Source organism: Balaenoptera acutorostrata, chromosome 14 (assembly GCF_949987535.1).
Source record: "Balaenoptera acutorostrata chromosome 14, mBalAcu1.1, whole genome shotgun sequence".
In the NCBI taxonomy this organism is placed as follows: domain Eukaryota; kingdom Metazoa; phylum Chordata; class Mammalia; order Artiodactyla; family Balaenopteridae; genus Balaenoptera; species Balaenoptera acutorostrata.
In genome coordinates, this window is record NC_080077.1 from 31,932,887 (window position 1) to 31,954,172 (window position 21,286).

General features: G+C 38.6%; 2 protein-coding genes across 4 annotated transcripts in view; one reads left to right on the forward strand and one right to left on the reverse strand.

The window, feature by feature from the left end:
• Positions 1 to 11,138, reverse strand: part of ENPP3 (ectonucleotide pyrophosphatase/phosphodiesterase 3) — a 97,743-nt gene extending 86,605 nt beyond the window's left edge. For both annotated transcript variants that reach the window (XM_007190870.2, XM_007190869.2), the window contains exon 1: positions 10,820 to 11,138. In XM_007190870.2, coding sequence (XP_007190932.1) covers positions 10,820 to 10,897 — 78 coding nt within the window. In that variant the 5' untranslated portion in view covers positions 10,898 to 11,138. The remainder of the gene's footprint in view (positions 1 to 10,819) is intronic.
• A 165-nt stretch (positions 11,139 to 11,303) lies between these two features.
• The window catches only part of MED23 (mediator complex subunit 23), a 45,182-nt gene continuing 35,199 nt past the window's right edge, over positions 11,304 to 21,286 (forward strand). For both annotated transcript variants that reach the window (XM_007190866.2, XM_007190867.3), the window contains exons 1-8: positions 11,304 to 11,515; positions 11,869 to 11,900; positions 12,059 to 12,146; positions 14,918 to 15,042; positions 17,553 to 17,664; positions 19,116 to 19,214; positions 19,791 to 19,892; positions 20,725 to 20,794. In XM_007190866.2, coding sequence (XP_007190928.2) covers positions 11,468 to 11,515; positions 11,869 to 11,900; positions 12,059 to 12,146; positions 14,918 to 15,042; positions 17,553 to 17,664; positions 19,116 to 19,214; positions 19,791 to 19,892; positions 20,725 to 20,794 — 676 coding nt within the window. In that variant the 5' untranslated portion in view covers positions 11,304 to 11,467. The remainder of the gene's footprint in view (positions 11,516 to 11,868; positions 11,901 to 12,058; positions 12,147 to 14,917; positions 15,043 to 17,552; positions 17,665 to 19,115; positions 19,215 to 19,790; positions 19,893 to 20,724; positions 20,795 to 21,286) is intronic.

The window sequence follows — 21,286 nt, forward strand, 5'->3', positions numbered from 1 at the left end:
TTGGTTCACTTTATGTAAAATATTATTATGTCATTTGATGTATGATCCTTTGCCTTGAAAATGTATATGGCTGTGCCTTTGACTTCTAACAGGCAGAAAGTTCTCAGAGCTGCCCAGGTTATAATCCTCAGTTTGGCTCAAATAAAATTCCCTTTTTTTCTTCTTAACTTGACAGTTAATTGAATTTTTGTCAACATTTTCTTGGCGTAGTCGGCAGGATATCAAACCTGGCGTCTACCCTGAACCAGTGCTTAGTACCAGCATGGGCCCTTTGAGCCCCACCTGTTGACTGGTATTCCTGAGGTGCTTTGGTGAGTTCTCGTGATATCCAGACATCGTTGCTTTAAATGTCCTGAATTTTACTCCTGCCGTTTTTCTTGGGATTTGGAGTCCTAAGAGTATACCAGTACATTTCCTAGGTAGGGACCTAGGGGGAATTTTGGAGTAAACTGGCTGGCTGTCCTTTTTTAAAAGTTGCCTTAAATTGGAAAGATATGTATATATGGTCTGAACAAACTGTTTGCTAGTGAAATCAAAGACTGAGCCTGGTCAAGTCTGAAGAAAAAGAGACAACTGCTCCTTCTGGCCACAACACGTGTAGTGTCTGAGGGTCAATCCTCCTGCCAGGTAGTGGTCCCACAGAGGATCCCACTACAATCACTAAGTAAATCCTGCTCGCCAGGTTGCATAATAAAGGCTAATCGCCTAGTGCCCTGAGCAGTTTTAGACCATTGGAGGGAGAAACTGAGACTCATAAGAGAGTTGAACTGACCCAGGCTCCCTGGGGAGCTAGACTCGGAAACAGCACACATCCGATCCAACTCACTGTCCTCAGAAATTGTTCAGATCGTATCTAAATTAGGCCATGAAACTAATAATGGGAAACTGTGCCTCAAAGGCCAAACAGCTCCTGGACGGGCAGCCACTCACTGGAACTCTGGCTGGCTTCATACACAATTGGAACAAAGCCAATGCTTGCAAGCACTTAACGCTTAAATGGTCAGGATGCAGCTCTTTTGACATTCTAGAGAAAGCCAGCTTCATAAAACACCTGTTCAAAATTCTGACCCCAGGAGAATAAAAGTATTCCTAGGAGAAACCTTGACATTATAACTCTTATTATGTCCTTGAAATGTAAACACAGCCCACAACACCTGAGAGTACAGCGTTAGCTCAGTTAGTAGAATTTAAAACTGAAAGGAAGAAAAAAAAAGGAAAAGAGGCTTTTTAAAACTCAAGCAGGAAAATTATGAGATATCTGTGTTTGTCTTGATGTATGCTTGTCTGTGTGTATGTTATAAACATGATATGTCCCTACTCTAGATGGTGTTATCAAAATTAATTTGTAAAAGAACTCTATTTAACTGACTTAAAGATAAGTGCTAAAAAATCAAATATTTCTAGATGTAACTTAAATTAGCCCAAATTTGTAAAGGATCACATGATCTAGGATTAATCTTTAATGAATAAAAACAAGTTTAAATTGACGGTTTAATTAATTTAGACATGGTTTTAGAGTCATCAACATTAAGTATACTATGTCTGTTGTAACTAGGCTTACTGAAAGTCAATAAGCTCATATTATCTATGCTACAAACTTTGTCAATGAGATAATTAATGGCCTGATTATATTTCATAAGTAATAAAATATAAATGGGATATAAGCTTTTGGTGAATTCTTTAAGAATAATATGTTTTATGGAATGTCTGCCTAAAAACGGTTTCTCTGGATTTTTGGCAACCTGAAACTTTAGAGTTCTGCTAAATTAAATTAAATTATGGAAATTCATTGAATGTCTAGATCATTTTTAATAAGATAAAATACTGAAACATTAATTGTTAAAGAAGTCTATGTTTACCTACTTTTGACCTCTTATTACAGAGAAACTAAATATGTTTGAAACTATTAATAAATATATTTTGTGCTTTTTAAAAGCATATATTTCTAGAAATATATATTTTTAGAAATCAATTTTAAAAAGAGAATCTTGAGAAAAGAGTTTTATGCATGGTCAAGACTAAGATTAGATTGAATTTAATTAAATAAGTGAATTTTAATATTAAAGGTGAAATGATGTAAAACTAGAATTTGGTTTTTTTCTCTGTCGAGAAGACAAAGTTTTCTTGAAATATTGATCTGCTTTTGATAACAGATTGTAAAGTTTCTTTACCAGTAACTCTGTACTTGCCTTTGAAATCTTATTGTCATTTTGGTTATGTGAATAAGTATTGTTTCACACTGACTTACTTACAATCCTACTTGGCCAAAATGTTTAAAACCTTTTGATATCTCTGACAACCTTTCTGAAATCAAATTCATGAAGTTCTTTTGACCTCCAGCTAACTTTGGGATGCTTCAGAGGGTCCTTGAACATCCCAAAGAAATAGGTAAATATTATTAACATAAAGGTTCTAGAAATTATATGAAGCTCCTAACCTTTGAAGTGTCCTGGTATGTTGTCAGTGTTAATTCTAGTCATTATCCTAAAATGCTGTATGTCACAGAAATTGCCAAATTTCCTTAATGACTGCATCATAATCAGGTCTTGAACAACGCTTTTTAAGTCTTTCATTTATAGACAGTTATTGTCTTACTCTGATGCTTTTACAAAAATGCTTATAGATGACTTGCTTTTATGCTCCAAAACCAAATTAGATTAGGTAGCAAAAGGACTTCCACTTTGTCTGAAGGTTATTTCAGAAAGGCTACTGAAGAAACAGGAATAGGGTCTCCTTTAAGTATTTATGTCCCACACCCAGTTGAGTCTCTTCTAAATTCTCACCACGTTCAGCACAATTCTGAAAGCCAACAAACTTCTTATGAAGTAATGTTGCTTTCTGCACCTCATACCACCTTGGTTTGATGTAATAACATTAATCTTGTAATTTTGCTTCCAGCATCACAGGAAGAAAACAACTATGACTGCGTTTTGTTGACAGATCATCATCTTGCTCCCTGGAATGACTTACAAGAAGCCCCATTGATAAGGCTGATCTAATTAGATTTACAGATGGTTCCTACTTAAGGGATGAGCAGGGGCATTACAGAGCTGGAGGTGCAATCACATCCGTAGAGGATATAACTGAAAGCTTTTATTTATCAGAAAAAAAGTCAGCACAACAAGCCAAATGAATTGCCTTAACTCTAGCTTGTCAACTAGCTAAAGACCAGGTGACAAATATTTATAATGATGGTCGCTGTTCTTTTGGAGTGGCACAAAACTTTGGAATGCTATGAAAACAATGAAGTTTTTAACCTCTTCAGGACAACCTGTAAAAACTAAAATAAAAGACAGGTTGCAGAGTTATTAACTGTTATACAATTGCCAAAACAGTTAGCAATTATCAAGACAACAGGGCATTCCAAATCTGACACTAGGGAAGCTAAAAGAAACAGCTTGCTGTTGCTGCAGCCCAATAAGCAGCTTTAAATATTCATCCTGTTCAGCCTCGAGAATGCTCTCCGTTAACCCTGCTAACCCAGTAAAAGGTTTCTTTCTACAGGCTCAAGAAGTTGCCACTACAGAAGGGAAATGGACACGGCAACAAAAGGGGGGAATTTTGACCCCACCACGCATATATGGTTTAGACCTGTACATTCTTTAATCCATTGGGCATCTGAGAAAATGGTGTTTTGGGAAAACAATATTTTGGAAACTTTCACCCACAATGGTTCAAAGGAAATATATTACATTAATGACAGGGTCTTATTAAGACACTTTAAAAAAATTAGTAACTACCTTTACAGCAAACTCCCAAGAAATGAAAAGGATCATAAATTACAACCTAGAGATTTTGTTTATTGGAAAGGACATCAAATAAAAGATTCTTTGCAGCCACAATGGGAAGAACCTTATCAGGTATTAGTAACTAATTCATGCACAGCCAAACTGAAAGACATTAATTCATGGTTCACATCTCATTTTAAAAAGCCTCCTCCACCTGAATGGACTTTGACCCCTGTTTCTACACCTGGCTTCAACTAAGACAAGCATCACCAAGCTAGGGGGAGAAGAAGATGACAACAGTAGCAGACAACTGACCGGTCTATTCCCATCCTCCAAAGATTCTAAGCTGCTTCATCTCCATCCACAGCATCTAGGGTTTCCAGCTTTCCATTAGAACTGCTATATCCTATTCCTTAAGGAGGTAGGTGCATCCCCTGATCCTCAAATCTGGCCCAGTATTTCTTCTAAACCAAATGCTTATTTTCTAAGAGACAGAAAGAAAACCAAATTTTCTTTCTGTCTCTTAGCTCACTCCATTATTTACAAGCCCAAAGTGATCATCGCATTAGCTGATGACTCAAACAACCCGTCCTGGCTTTCAGGGCTCTCCAATTCTGAGAGGTACTACCCTTGACTCACCCTCCAGGATGATTCAACTATTTGTCCTAAGACCAGCTCTAACAGTGATCCAAATATACTAGCCGTTTTTACAAAGACATCTTGGTTGATCTCACTTTGCCCAAGTCCTGCTGGTCACCTTTACCTCTATTTCTGCCTTAGCTTGTTTCCTGAACTTTTGACATATTTCCTGTTCTCAGCACCAAGCCTCCACTATGCAAAACTGCACTGATAAATCACACTGATGTGACCACTGGTATACTTCCATAGGTACAGTTTTATGTTCACCCTTTTGCTCAATCAGCTGCTCCACATAATTTTTCTTTCTGCTAAAGCTTTGGTCATGTTTGAGGAACGCTAGGACAGCTCATACTGTATTTATTTCTAAAACTACCTATCTATTAAATGCATGAGTTCATATCAAAATACCCAATTTCAATCAAGCACTGTAGGATTCATCCTAGTTTTCTCTTTCCACATGTGTATACCCCTTCTCCCACAATGTGAAACCAGACTTCCACTGAACTTACTATTTCTGCTTATTTGATAAACTCCCCTGTATGCAACCAGCCTCTCAACCTCACCACCATCCCCTCCCATGCTTGGATGCCCACGTCATGCCACTTAGGTGCCTGCAAACTCTACTGAGCCACCCCCCACCCCACCCCCATCCTGGAGGACAGAGCAAATAATCAAACCAAAAAGGATTATTCTCAAGCCTCAAAATCTAGTGGAAATTGCCCAGCTAGATTTCAGAGTTGCTTGGAACTTGCGACCCCTTTATTCTTTTCAATTTTTCCCTTTTGGAATGGGAATGTATATCCTAGGCTTGTCCTATTATTGTGTTTTGGAAGCAGATAACTTGTTATCTGGTTTCACAGCCTCATAGCTGAAGGGGAATTTTGCCTCAGAATGCCTCACACCTGAAGCACCTATAACTGATTTAGAGGATATTTAGATGACAGTTTGGACTTGGAATTGATGCTGGAATGGTTAAGATTTGAGAGCTGTTGTAATGGGTTGAATGTATTTTGCATGCTAGAAGGACATGCATTTGGGGGCCCAGAGGAAGGAGTTTTGAGGTTGAACTGTATGCCTCCAAATTCACATGTTGAAGATGTAATTTACTTGGACAGAGGGTCCAAATAAAGAGGTAATTAAGTTAAAATGAGGTCATAATGGTGGGCCCTAATCCAATATGACTGGTGTCATTATAAGAAGAGGAAATTAGCCACAGACATGCACAGAGGGAAGACCATGTGAAGACACAGGGAGAAGACAGCCGTCTGCAAGCCAAGGAGAAAGGCCTCTGAAGAAACCAACCAACTGATAAATTTATGAATCATAAATATTTCTTATATATTTATCAAAATAAATAATGATAATAATGGATTTTGACTTATTGAGTAAAATAGGAAACCTTGATCTCAAATTTCTAGCACCTTGATCTCAGACCTCTAACCTCCAGAATTGTGAGAAAGTACATTTCTATTGTTTAAGACAGCCAGTTTCTATTGTTACGGCAGCCTTAGCAAACTAATACCCTCAGCCTAACTCTTTTTTTTTTTTTTTACATCTTTATTGGAGTATAATTGCTTTACAATGGTGTGTTAGTTTCTGCTTTATAACGAAGTGAATCAGTTATACATATACATATGTTCCCATATCTCTTCCATCTTGCCTCTCCTTCCCTCCCACCCTCCCTATCCCACCCCTCTAGGTGGTCACAAAGCACCGAGCTGATCTCCCTGTTCAGCCTAACTCTTGAAGCTACTCTGCAGCAGGAAATTTGAATTCTTTCATTTCAGGTTTTTAGAAGCTCTTACGTGGTAACAAGGGCATATTGTGTTGTATATACTTATTACAAATGTTAGGGAACTAAGTATCTGCCAGGTCAAAGCCACGACAGGAGAATTATTAGCTCGTCACCTAGCAAGTGAACGACATGAGTTCAGCTGTACAAGGTATTCCACAGCCTTCAAAAAAAAAAAAAAATTTAAAGGGCTTTTGGAGGCCTATGACTCCCAGCAGTTTTCTTCACTAGTTAAAGCTGATTATTCAAAACAAGGCATGTTTTGTTAGGAGTTGGCGATGATAGTGGCATATGAAAAAAAAAATACAATCTCAATAAAATATTAGCAGATAGAATCCAGAAATATATAGAAAGGATAACATATCATGACCGAATAGTATGTATCCCGTGGAAGCAAAGTTGGTTTAGCATTTTGATGGGGTTCAGGGCAGGCTGCCCCAAGATGTACCACTCTGGCATGCTGAAAAGGCTCAGGAAGAACCTTTGAACTTCCCCCACTTATTGTCTAAAAGAATTTAAGATAGAAGACCTGTTTGAGGAAGGAGTCAACACCATAGATACTATAGTAAAATATCAACTAGGTGTAGCAGACAGGGAGTAACCTACCAAGGCTAGTTAGATCAAAGTCCTATCTGTGTTCCACTGTCTCTAGATGGCCCAGCAAACATATGCTTACCAAATATTAATTCTTTTCATCTTCCTGTGAATGCCTTACGTCCCTTTGAAGTCCCAGACCCTTACCTCCTTTTCTCCAGTCCAGAGTAATAAATATACCTTATCTTGCCTTACTGTCTTTGGAATTCTTTATGCTTATGAGGGTTCCCTGTATATATGTAATAAATTTGATTTTCTCCTGTTAATCTGCCTTATGTCATTTTAATTGCCATCCAAAAGAACTAAGAGGAAAAAGAGGGGGAAATTCCCTTCTCCCACAATTCAAAACCCCGTCAATTAAACCCATCACATTAACAGAGTAAAACTGAAAAATCTCAATAGAGGCAGAGAAACATTTGACAAAGTTCAATACCTATTCATGATAAAAACTTCCAGTAAACTAGGAATAGAAAAGAACTTCCTCAATATGACAAACAGCATCAATGAAATGATAATGAAAATCAGTGAAAAACCTACAGCTAGCATCAGACTTTATGAAAGGCTGTTTTCCCCCTAAGATCAAGAACATGGCAAAGGTGTGTGTTCTCACCACTTCTATTCAACATTGTACTGCTGAAGGTCCTAGGCAATACAGTAAAGCATGAAACAGAAATAAAGGAAGAAGTAAGTTGGAAAGGAAGAAGTAAAACTGTCCTATTTACAGATGACCAGTTGTGGACATAGATGATTCTAAGGGTTCTATAAAAAACTACTAGAACTAAAAAGTGAATTGAGCAAGGTCACAGGATTAATGACCAATATCCAAAGATCAATTGTATTTCTATATGTTAGCAATAAACAACTGGAAAACAGAATTTTTAAAATGCTACTTGAAATACCATCCCCCCCAAAACACATATAAAATACATAAGATTAAATTTAACAGAGATATGCAATATCTGCACACTGAAAACTACAAAAGATTGCTGAAAAAAATAAAAGAAGACTAAATAAATGGAGAGATTAACCCTGTCTGTGGACTAAAAGAGTTAATATTGCTTAGGTGTCAATTATCTCCAAATTACACTATAGATTCAATTTAATCCCAATAAAAATCTCAGTATTTTTTGATCAAAATTGACAAGCTGATTTTAAAATTTATATGGAAGTGCAAAGGATTTAGAATAACCAAAATAAGCTTAAAAAATAAATTTGGAGAACTTAAGCTACCTTACTTCAAGAATTACTAATTAGCTACAGCAATTGGGACGATATGATATTGGCATAAGGATAGACAAATAGATCAAAAGAACAGAATAGAGAGTCTAAAAAGAGACCCAGACTAATACAAGGCAATGCAATGAAGAAAGAAGGGTAATTTCAACAAACGGTGATGGAACAAATGGATGAAACTAGAGGTATGATTCATCCTTTGGCAAAATTCCTTTCTACGAACATGTGAAACTACAAAAAAAATTATCTGCTTCAAAATACACTGGTGAGACCAGCATTCCTATTTCAAAAGGAAGAAGTCTAAAAGAAGGGGTCACATGGGTCCCAACCGAGTCTGAGACCTGGCAGGGAAAATTCCATTAGATTTTAAAGCTCAAGAATAATTCTCTTTAGCTTGAGGCTCTGTTCTCTAGGCCCATCAGGGTGGCAGCTGAGCGACTCAGCCCTAGGCAGCAGCCATGACCCCTCTGGAAATGAGGAGGAGAAAGCCCTGCCCCACCCTAACACATACACACACATGCACCACACCTACAAAAACTAATTCAAGATAAATCATGGATCTAAATATTTGAACTATATATCTACACTATCTATACTAACTATAAAACTTAGTTCTTAGAAGAAAATATTGGAGGATAGCTCCATGACCCTAGGGTAGACAAAGATTTCATAGGCTACTTAAAACAATAACCATAAAATTTAAACATAATAAATTGGACTTCATCAAAATTAAAATTTTCTGCTAATCAAAGACATCATTTTAAAAATGAAAAAGCAAGCCAAAACAGAGAGAAAACGTTCACCATGCATGGATTTGATAATAGACTTGTATACAGAATATATAAGTACTCATACAAATAAATGAGTATATAAGAAATCACCTGATTAATAGTAAGCAAAAGACTTAAACAGACCCTTCATGAGAGATATCTGAATAGCTTATAAGATACACATTTTTAAAAAAATCAACATCATTAGTCACTAGGAAAATCCACACCCATTGGAATGGCTAAAAGTATAAAGATTGACAACACTAAATGCCGACAAGGACGTAGAACAATTAGAAACCACACAAATTTGTAGCATCAGAGTGTAAAAAGAGTAAAAACCATTTTGGAAAACTGTTTGCCAATTTCTTATAAAGTCAAGCATATACTTACCATATGACGCTAAAATTCTGCTCCTAGAAAAATATGTCTACAGAGAGACTTGTTTGAGGAAGTTCATAGCAACTTTATTTGTAGTAGTCAAAACTGAAAATGTAAATATCCATCAAGAGGTGAATTGAAAAATAATCTGTGGTATATTCATACAATGGAATGATATACATGGATAGATCTCAAAATACAAAGTTGTGTGAAAGAAGTTAGACACAAAAGAGGAAATACTGTGTGAATCCAATTATATAAACTTTGAGAACATGCAAACTAATTAATGATTACTTAAATTAAACCAGTGTTTGCCTCTGGGAGGGGGATTGGCTGCAAAAGGACTCTAAGAACTTTCTGGGAAGATAAAAATATTCTATATCTTGCCTGAGGTAGTAGTTAAACAAGTGTCAACATTTGTCAAAATTCATGGAGCTGTATATTTAAAATATGCATTTCACTGTATACAAATTATACATCAATTTAAAAAAATGACTTGGGGGAAACACATGAAGAAGGTCTAGAAATGGATGGTCAACTTTTATTCAATGAATAGAGCATCAGCAAGCATAATATAAAAATTAATTTGTATTTGGTTATGACAAATAATTCTTACCAGACCATTTTACCTACTTAATTGTACAAGCCCTGGCCAACGTCAAGAGTAGCTGGCATTTGCTGAGAATATACCGATTTCTCTGAAGAACGTAGGGGCAGGACAGGAATAAAGACGCAGACATAGAGAATGGACTTGAGGACACAGGGAGGGAGAAGGGTAAGCTGGCACAAAGTGAGAGAGTGGCATGGACATATATACACTACCAAACGTAAAATAGATAGCTAGTGGGAAGCAGCCGCATAGCACAGGGAGATCAGCTCAGTGCTTTGTGACCACCTAGAGGGGTGGGGTAGGAAGGGTGGGAGGGAGATACAAGAGGGAGGGGAGATATGGGGATATATGTATTTGTATAGCAGATTCACTTTGTTATAAAGCAGAAACTAACACACCATTGTAAAGCAATTATACTCCAATAAAGATGTTAAAAAAAAAAAAAAAAGAGAGAGAGAATATACCGATTTCGAAACACAGAGCCGAAACGTGGAAATCTGCTAGTAAATGAAAGCTTAGAAGTGAATCTGGTAGAAGACAATCCACAATAAAATAATCTGTTTAGCATACAAAAAAGAACAATAGGTTGCTAGGGTACTTGGATTTTAATAATTCTGGCTCTGTCACCCTTCTATAATAGCTCAGATATTCTGCAAAATACACTCTGCAATACAGTTCATTGAATACCTAACACCGTGTCTAGCCCTGAGGGAACGGTGGATAAATATTCCATAAATGAAGTCCTCTACTATTTATACACAAAAGTGTTATATGAAGACAAAGAAGAGACACCTAAATCAGCTTGAAGAATGAGAGCAAGTTTCCACAAAAATGTCAACTGATGTTTGAAAGAATACAGCGGTGGGGGGCACACTACTCAGTGTATCTGCTCCGACCATGCCACTGAATCAACCTTCCTCTTTGCCACCCTTCTCCATCCCTACCCACCACCAAAGAGGCTATATGTATTCAGTAATTGAGAAATATTATTATTTTTAGATGATCATAACTGAAAACAGTATATATTATTATTCGATTATTTTAATTAAAAATCAGTAGTGATGCGTTCATTCACCTTTTCAACCTTCATTGAAAGTCTGCTGTGCTTCTGGCACTCTGCAAGGCACTGAGATAACCATAGTCGAGAAGGCATTGTCCCTGTCGTCTAGAAAAGTGAGCTTTCAACTCCTGGCTCCAGGCTGCTGACGGAGTCCTAGAAGGTCAGCAGCTCGTAGACATCAGGTTGACCCAGGTCGCAAGAGGAGCATTTCCAGCAGGCTCTAGCCCCTGGGTCTCAAGTTTGTTTTCTTCCCGCCGTGCAAAAGCATCAGCACCAAGCAGGAAGCAATTCCCGCTTCAGCCGGGAAGTGGCGGCCTGCAGCCGACCGGGCCTCGGGGTGACTTAGGCTCGAGCTTCCACTTACGGGCGCTCTCGTCTGGCTCGCGCGCCGCACTTCTACACAGGCGGAACCATCTGACTGGGTCCCTGGTTTCTGCGGGTTTCGTAATCAGCGGGCACCCAGCGCTCCGGCTTCCGTGCAGCTTCCGGTTGTTTGCTGGGCCCTGCAACAAACAGGGGACGGACTCAGGTGGGCGCTTGGGGAAGAAACCGACCCCGGCGAGCTGAGGTTTCCTACAGGCGTCTGCGGCCCTCTGCACCTCCATTGCCGGATCTCGGGCCTGACCCGGGCAGCGCGCCTGGTGTCCAAGGAAGGCGGGGGAGATGGTCCAGATGGAGACGCAACTGCAGAGCATTTTTGAGGAGGTGGTGGTGAGTGGAACGGCCAGGGATCCAGGACGATGGCTGGGAGAGGGGGTGGCTCGCGGGCAACGGCTCAAGAAACCTGGCCCGGGCAACCTCTCCTCCATCTCTTCTTTGTTGTGAAACCGTGTATGTGTGCAAGGGTTGAGCAATTCTCAAACTGCTGTCCAATTCCAAGTCTCCTTTGAAATCCACAACACCCTTTGTTACAGGCCAAGCAGGCAGGTATTGTTTGTTTCTGCGCGTTGCTGATTAAGGTGACTTGCCCTTGTTGCATTGTATTATTTTGCTCGGGGACGCCCCTCCCCCTCCCTTTTTAAAAAACAAAATTCACATCGTTTACTTTTTTTTTTTTTTAACAGAAAACGGAAATTATAGAAGAGGCTTTCCCTGGGTGAGTATATGCATGGCAGATTTTTGTGTTTTTACCTGAGTGTATCTTTGTAAGATTTTATTTAGGTCTGTCTTGGAGGTTTACAAGATCCACTATTCTGGTTATGTTGAATTACCTTTTTAAAACTAGTGGCAAATAATGCTATTTTTGTTTTTTAGCATGTTTATGGACACCCCTGAAGATGAAAAAACAAAACTAATTAGCTGTTTGGGGGCCTTCAGACAGTTTTGGGGTGGTCTTTCTCAGGTGAGCACTGCATTTTTAATACACTCAGCTGATGATTTTTGACCCTTTCTTTTTGCACATTTTCTTTGATGTTGCTGTTAAGGTCTTTCTGGAAAAGGAGAAATAAAATTGTCATCATCTTTTATTTGTCTATTCTGATTTCCATTTGTTTCCATTTGTATTCTTCCAGTAGAGAATCTGTATTGAAAAATCAGGTTGACGACAGCACGGTGTGAGTTGTTTTTAGAAATCTCTCCCAAGTTAGATTATATGAAACCATTTTGATCCTATGCTAATTTATTTGGTGCACTTCAAAACAGCTGTGTTAGGGATTGTAATGGCTAAAAAGTTCATTCATTTACTCAACAAAGGAACTGGCCCAGCATTGATACAAAGATGCCACAATAAGGATACAAGGATATTATAATAAAATTGAGGAAAGGAGCAGTAAAACTTAGTAACAGAGAACATTCACCAGAAAATGCAGCCTTGAAAAAGACAAAATGTGTGATCCTTAAAGAGTTCATAGTACAGTAGTACCTTATCTTCTCATGGTGCATTATAGGTAGGAAAATGAGAACTGTTTGCACTTGAGCTGCTGGTGGTTAAGACTTGCTACTCAGACATGAATCACAGAGTTTCAATACATTAGTTTTTTAAAATTTCTTTTACTTTTAATTATTTTTTTCTTTTTATTTATTTATTTATTTTTGGCTGCGTTGGGTCTTCATTGCTGCCCGCGGGCTTTCTCTACTTGCATCAAGCAGGTGCTACTCTTAGTCGTGGCGCGCGGGCTTCTCATTGCAGTGGCTTCTCTTGTTGTGGAGCACGGGCTCTAGGCGCGCGGCCTTCAGTAGTTGTGGCACACGCACTCAGTAGTTCTGGCTCGTGAGCTCTAGAGTGCAGGCCCAGTAGTTGTGGCGCACGCACTTAGTTGCTCCGCGGCATGTGGGATCTTCCCGGACCAGGGCTCGAACCCGTGTGCCCTGCGTTGGCAGGCGGATTCTTAACCCCTGTGCCACCAGGGAAGCACCCTAATTATTTTCTAATAGATAATATATTCATACGGTACAAAATGCAAAGGGTTGGACCAAAAGTTGGACCCAATGATGAATCTGCCTTATATCTCTCTTAGCTTAATTGCTTGTTTCTTTTTCTGTCTGCAAACAGCATTCCCAGTTTATGTTTCCTTCTAGAAGTGTTTTTTTAAATACATTTATTTTATTTATTTATTTTCGGCTGCATTGGGTCTTCGTTGCTGCGCGCAGGCCTTCTCTAGTTGCGGCGAGTGGGGGCTACTCTTCATTGCGGTGCGCGGGCTTCTCATTGCAGTGGCTCCTCTTGTTGCAGAGCACGAGCTCTAGGTTCACAGGCTTCAGTATTTGTGGCATGCAGGCTCTAGAGTGCAGGCTTAGTAGTTGTGGCACAGGGGCGTAATTGCTCTGCAGCATGTGGGATCTTCCCCGACCAGGGCTTGAACCCGTGTCTCCTGCATTGGCAGCTGGATTCTTAACCACTGCACCACCAGGGAAGCCCCTAGAAGTGTTTTATGCATAGAATCATTTTTATAGAATGTTCATATGCCGTGTACACTGTTCATTAGCACCTTGCTTTTTTCCTCTTAATACTAAATTCTCAAAGTAATTCTACATCAATCCATTAAGAGTTACTTCTGCCTTCCTTTCTTACTTTCTTATAGCAACATAATATTCTATTATATGGCTGCACCTTCCTTTATTTAACCAGTCTCCTACCAACTGACAGGTTGCTTCTTACCTTTTTCACTTTAAATAATGCTATAATGAACAGTTATATGCATGGAACACAGAATAAATTTATAGTATTGCTGGGTCAGAGGGTATGTCTATGTGTAGTTTTTATAGAAACTGCCTAATAGCTTTCCATAAGGGTTTTACCAATTTATACTCCCGATAGCAATGTATAAGAGTATCTTATTCCCTAGAGCCTCATAGTAGAGTGTTAATGAACTTTTTGATCTTTGCCAATCTAAAACAGGAGAAATTTTATTTCAGTGTGGTTTTATTTTTACATTTCTCTGAGTGATGTTGAACATCTTTATGACATACTTTAATATTTTAATAATTCGTTAAACATTTTATGAGTTAAGATACAGTCTTCGAAAATTTTATATTCTAATGGAGGAGCTGGGAAGAAAATAAGTATTTCTAAGTCAGCATTATATGTTCAACAGTAGAAGTGTGTATGAGGGACAGCGGTAGCACAGAGGAGCAGGACATCTTGAGGATATCCGAGAAGATAATCTGTGATTTCGGTGCTACATTCTGGTATCAGATTTAAAGTTTTGCAAGTCTAGAAATTGGATATGTCATTAGATTCATAACTCATTGGGCTCTTAGGGATTAGACTCACGAAATTCTCATGAGGCTGATGTACTAATTCATAGTGGATTTTTCCCCCAGTGACAGGAATATTTATATCTGCCATTAAGGGCACTGCTTACAATGCCGTACACAAGCTTTGCTAGAGTTTTCTATTGATCATGAATATGTTAATGAAATCGTACTCTTTTTGGAGGTGCCATGTAGTAAAAATGGTGGAAGTTTATACAATTGTATGATTTTAAGCTTACTATAACTCAAGTACTAAATCTGAATTTTTTCAGTTTTTTATTTTAGAATTTGTTTTCATCCATGAATTTATAATGGAGTATCTCATTCATAGTCTTGATATGCTCCCAGGTACTATTAGCTATTTGTTAGTTACAATATGTAAGTTTAGACCTAAAACGTGATCATTTTCTGATTTTCCAGGAGTCTCACGAACAATGCATCCAGTGGATTGTTAAATTCATTCACGGCCAGCATAGTCCTAAAAGAATTTCTTTTCTTTATGACTGCTTAGCAATGGCGGTCGAGACTGGTCTCCTTCCACCCAGGTACGTTTAATGGTGAATATGAGCAATCTAAAGAATTTTCTTTCTTTCTTTTTTTTTTTTTTTTTTAATAAATTTATTTATTTTATTTATTTTATTTTTGGCTGCATTGAGTCTTTGTTACTGTGCGTGGGCTTTCTCTAGTTGCGGTGAGTGGGGGCTACTCTTCATTGCCGTGCGCAGGCTTCTCATTGCGGTGGCTTCTCTTGCTGCGGAGCACGGGCTCTAGGGCGCCCAGGCTTCAGTAGTTGTGGCGCGTGGGCTCAGTAGTTGTGGCTTGCGGGCTCCATAGTTGTGGCTCATGGGCTCTGGAGCGCAGGCTCAGTAGTTGTGGCGCACGGACTTAGTTGCTCTGCGGCATGTGGGATCTTCCCGGACCAGGGCTCGAACCTGTGTCCCCTGTATTTGCAGGCGGATTCTTAACCACTGTGCCACCAGGGAAGCCCAGAATTTTCTTTTTTATTAATGTTTAGAAATTGGTTGAGGTTGTTGTTGTAAAAGGATAAGGGAATGAAGAAGGAAGTTGGGCTCAACAAGAAATCCTTTGTAATATCTCAGTTTTAATTTCTAGGATGCAGTATTCTTAGAATTGTATACTTACGGTGCTCAAAACCAGGCAGACTTTGCCTTTCAGTCCAGAGACTAAAATCGCTCACGTTGATGAGCTTGTTCCAGTTAACTTTTGTTGGTTTTTTAAATTAATTAATTAATTAATTTATTTATTTATTTATTTTTAGCTGTGTTGGGTCTTCGTTTCGTGCGAGGGCTTTCTCTAGTTGCGGCAAGCGGGGGCCACTCTTCATCGTGGTGCGGGGGCCACTCTTCATCGCGGTGTGCGGGCCTCTCACTATCACGGCCCCTCCCGTTGCAGGGCACAGGCTCCAGACGCGCAGGCTCAGCAGTTGTGGCTCACGGGCCCAGTTGCTCCACGGCATGTGGGGTCTTCCCAGACCAGGGCTCGAACCCGTGTCCCCTGCATTGTCAGGCAGACTCTCAACCACTGCGCCACCAGGGAAGCCCTTTTGTTGTTTTTGTTATATTCACTAGTTTGTTTATTGTAATTTTTAGATTCTACATATAAGTGATATCATACAGTATTTGTCTTTCTCTGTCTGACTTATTTCACTTAGCACAATACCCTTCAAGTCCATCCATGTTGTTGTAAATGACACAATTTCATTCTTTTTTATGGATGAGTAGTATTCCACTGTGTGTGTGTGTGTGTGTGTGTGTGTGTGTGTGTATGTGTGTGTGTATGGCATGTCTTCTTTATCCATTCATCTGTTGAGGGACACTTAGGTTGCTTCCATATCTTGGCAATTGTAAATAATCCTGCTATGAACATTGGGGTGCATGTATCTTTTCAGTTTAGTGTTTTTGGTTTTTTTGGGCTATATACCCAGGAGTGGAATTGCTCAGTTGGTTCCAGTTTACTTTTGCTGCGTGATGAATTACTTCAATACTTTGTGGCTTAAAACAATAATAATCCTTTTATTATTAACATTCATGATTATAGTGCTTGACTGGGCAAATAGTATGTAGTTTTTTCTCAGGTCTCGTGATTGCAATCAGATAGTGGCTACGACTGGAGTCATGACAAAGGTTTCCCCATTCATATCTGGTGGATGATACCTGGCTGTCATCTGAGACATCAGCTGGCACTGTTGGCCAGAACCTACATATATGCCTTCTCCGTGTAACCTGGACTTTCTCACAGCATAGTGGAGTCCAAGAGCAAGCATTCATAAGAGGGCTAAGCAGAAGCTTTATCACCTTGCCTTGAAAGTCATACAGCATCCCATTCACCAGTATTAGGCCTGCCCAGGTTGAGGGGTAGAGAATGACATTGATACTTTTCATGGGAGGAGTATCAGTGTCACATTTTAGAAGAGCATGTGGGATCGAAAGTCTTACTGCAGCCATCTTGGAAAAATACAGTTTGTCACAAACTGGTAAATGGTAAATATTTAACCAATAGCTTTTGGTACATATCTTTCTAGTAAACATATAATGTAATTAATATTATTTAGTTCTACTTTGTGTTTAGTCTTTCATATAAGTAAAAAATGTAAAATACTATATGTAATTTTTTAAAAGTGTACTTGTGTAATATGTACCTTTATGAAAAATACTTACTGGGACTTCCCTGGTGGCACAGTGGTTAAGAATCCGCCTGCCAATACAGGGGACATGGGTTCGATCCCTGGTCTGGGAAGATCCCACATGCCACGGAGATCTAAGCCCGTGCGCCACAACTAATGAGCCCGTGTGCCTTAGAGCCCGTGCTCTGCAAGAAGAGAAGCCACTGCTATGAGAAGCCCGCGCACCACAACGAAGAGTAGCCCCCGCTCACCACAACTAGAGAAAACCCGCGCACAGCAACGAAGACCCAACGCAGCCAAAAAAAAAAACTTACTATGGCAAATATAATATTCAGAGTACGCAGACCTTGGCTATTAGAGAACTTGCAAAAATTCTGTCTTGTAATTGGAACGGGTATTCCTTTTCTCTAGGATGGTTTGTGAATCCCTGATAAACTCTGACACACTTGAATGGGAAAGAACACAGCTTTGGGCCTTAACATTTAAACTGGTTCAGAAAATAATTGGAGGAGTGGATTACAAGGTATTTTTTTCCTAATTATTCAATATAAAAAGTAATCGTTGTTAGGTGTGATTACTTTTTCAGTGTACATATCTTAATTTCACATGGGAGAAATGAAGTGGAACCATTTACAAAATCTCCTTTTTTTGTTGTATTTCCTGAAGGGATTTAAAATTGCTCAGTGTTTCTCACAGCTTCTCTGCTCCCCTCCCAACATTCTTAAAAATGCAGGTGGCTGGTAAATTTCTGTGACAAGTAGGGAAGTCACCAAGCAGACTCTGGGTCCCTTCATGCCACAGATCTTATGATGTTGGGGCCCCTTTCCAATGAAAGAGCACAGAGCAGGTGTGTATGGAACTGAGAAGAGATGCGGGCATCAGCTGATGAAGGGAGCAAGTCCTGCTTCACCTTGACCTCCCTTGGACACATTTCCTTCCTTAACTGGTGTCTTCAGCACTCTGCTCTTGACCAAAACCAACAGCATACACTCTCTAACTGTGTCTCATAATACATCTCAGGAGCTCCATAGCTGCAGAAGCTTCTCCTTCATTCAAGCCACTTTTGTTATTGTCCTTTTTGAAAGACTTGCCAATACCTGACCCTGTGCTTTATGTCTGTATTTTTGCTAATCTAAAATGACTTAACTGATAAGTATTGGTTTGAATCGTGATTTAATACAGAACTAATTCTAAGAAGCTTTTTCTGATTATTTTCTCTGTACTTGGACTTCACTTTTCTCAGCATTAATATGTAGTTTTTACCTCCTTACTTATTTGTATGGTGCTTTATAATTGTTTCTAGTTTCTTTCATATATATGTTTTGTCTGTCTTTTTTATAAGATTGATCACATTGTTTATACTATGGAATGAAATTTCTTCTCTATATATCAGATTCTGCTCTGAAATAATGCAACTGGTAATAGATATGAGTAGATGACCAGTTAACAGAATGGCCATATTCGATAAGTTTGAGGGATTAAAGTGTGTGATGGATGATGAGAAAGGGGAATAAAGTTAGAATATGCAACGGGAAGGAGTAGAAAACGTCATCTGCCAGAAAGTTTGTATTATTGTCCCTGTTTTCAGAGTATTTTCAAGTTATATTCAAATATATTTCTGTCTGTTAAGCTCAAATTAAACTTTTTGGACCCTCATAGTAATAGAAACTCTTCTAATGTTGTGAAGGTCAAAAACGCCTAGCAGAGTGTGGAAAGTTTAATTTTTATTTATAAGTGACTTTCTTCGTTCATTCATATTGCAAGCCATTCTTTAGAATTCTGCTTTGGAACATGACACTTCCCTTGGGTTAATGTTAGGGGGTTGAATGTTAGCTGTGGTTCAGAAAAAATCAAAAGTGTGACCTTGAGGGTAACATTTTTTTTCCCAAGTGTATAACCTTGTAAACTTCAGATGTTTTAACTAGCACCGGGGACGTTTTTATATTTTAACCTATGACTTTTTTGTTCTATCAGGGTGTTCGAGATCTCTTAAAAGTGATTTTGGAGAAAACCTTAACAATTCCCAATACAGTGAGCTCAGCTGTTGTACAGCAGCTTCTTGCAGCAAGAGAGGTAATTTAAACATGTCTGCAATTCATTGATCATATCCTAAAAAAAGTCTAGTTTTACATAGTTCTGTGCCTTTAAAACTTATGGTAGTTTGTAAAACGTTCCATTTCTTTACTTCTACAAAAATCGTGTTTTAAAGGTGCTATTTCACTTTCATTGTATTTCAAAGGGAAATTTTATATTTTAATTAATTCATGGTTTTTAACTATGAAAACAACAATATTGATATTAAAGTATTTTCAACCATTTTAAAACATCAGCCTGTGGACCACTTAAAAGATCTTTGTGCTTTGTAACCAATGTTGCAAGAATTGTTAGTCTATTGCCTTCCTATTAGAGTCTACCAATAATTGATGCATTTTCAATGTTTCTTACTATCAGCAGTCATTTTATTATTTATTAATCTTCATTTTTAGATATTCACATATAAACACATTTTTTATGCTACAGTTTAAGCCCAGTGAATCCATGAAGTAACATCTCTACTTTTTAATACCATAGTCCTTGTTGTTGTTGCATTTAAAGGGCTTATCTGTGGGACTAGTCAAAATAATAACATCGCCCTCTTATTTTTCTTAGGTTATAGCATATATCTTGGAAAGAAATGCTTGTTTATTACCAGCATATTTTGCAGTCACAGAGATCAGGAAATTATATCCTGAGGGAAAACTTCCACACTGGGTAAATTTGATATTTTCTAAAATTTTTAATAGAAAGTTTTATTAAAAATCGTTACATTAATCTGATTTTTTGTGTGCTTATTCTTTTAATGGTCACTTTATTCTTAGATAATAATGTGATTTTTTGTGTGCTTATTCTTTTAACAGTCACTTTATCCTTAGATAATACATAATATGTATTTCTTTAATTTCTCTGCTGTCCTGCTAAGACAGTTTATATATTATGTGATGAAATATACATAGCTTCATCAAATAGCTAAGAACATGGTGGTATGACCTGGCTTAATTCAGGGAGAAATGAACTGGTAAGTAATTGTTTGGAAGGAAGCAAAAGAGAACTAACATTTGAGTAATTTTATGTGCCAGGAATTGTACTAAATCTTTACATATTATCTCATTTTATGTAAATGATTCTTGTATTCAGAGCAATCTTTTTTTTTTTTTTTTTAATTTATTTATTTAATTTATTTATTTATTTATTTTTGGCTGTGCTGGGTCTTTGGTTCGTGCGAGGGCTTTCTCTAGTTGCGGCAAGTGGGGGCCACTCTTCATCGCGGTGCGGGGACCGCTCTTCATCGCGGTGCGCGGGCCTTTCACCATCGCGGCCCCTCCCGTTGCGGGGCACAGGCTCCAGACGCGCAGGCTCAGCAGCTGTGGCTCACGGGCCCAGCCGCTCCACGGCATGTGGGATCCTCCCAGACCAGGGCTCGAACCCGTGTCTCCTGCATTAGCAGGCAGATTCTCAACCACTGCGCCACCAGGGAAGCCCTCAGAGCAATCTTGATTTTATTTTTATACTTATTTGTTTTCTGTTTTGTTGTGTTTTGTTTCAGTTACTCGGAAACCTGGTATCAGACTTTGTGGATACCTTCAGGCCCACAGCAAGGATCAACTCCATTTGCGGTAGGATTATAATTCAAAATATATTAAATAGTACCTGATCTTTAGTGATCTGACTATTGAACAAAGTTGATGGATGGTATCTTATACATGTCTTGGTGACTTGTCATTTTAGTATAACTCTAGGAGCTTAATAATGTCCTTTTACTTGCTTCAGGTACTTTGTGTGTTAAGTACAGGGAAGGAAAAGCAAGTGTCTGGACTGGTCTAAGCTTCAAATAGAACCATTCTAGAAGATGTGTTTCCTGGTGATTAGAGGGAACTTATAGTAGAGCTAGTAAAGCACCATGGAATCTCTAGGCAACTGGAAGTCGCAGTAGATCTGCCCCTCGATTATCTGACTCAGCCCATTCCAATTTACACCTTTGCTCTGTATTTCATTTATTTTGTTTTCCATTTTTCCATGTTTGTTAGATTCTCAGAATTTTCTTTTAAAAATAAGCACATGATTTGCAATTTTTGCAGTGCTCATATATATTCCTGAATAATTTCTAG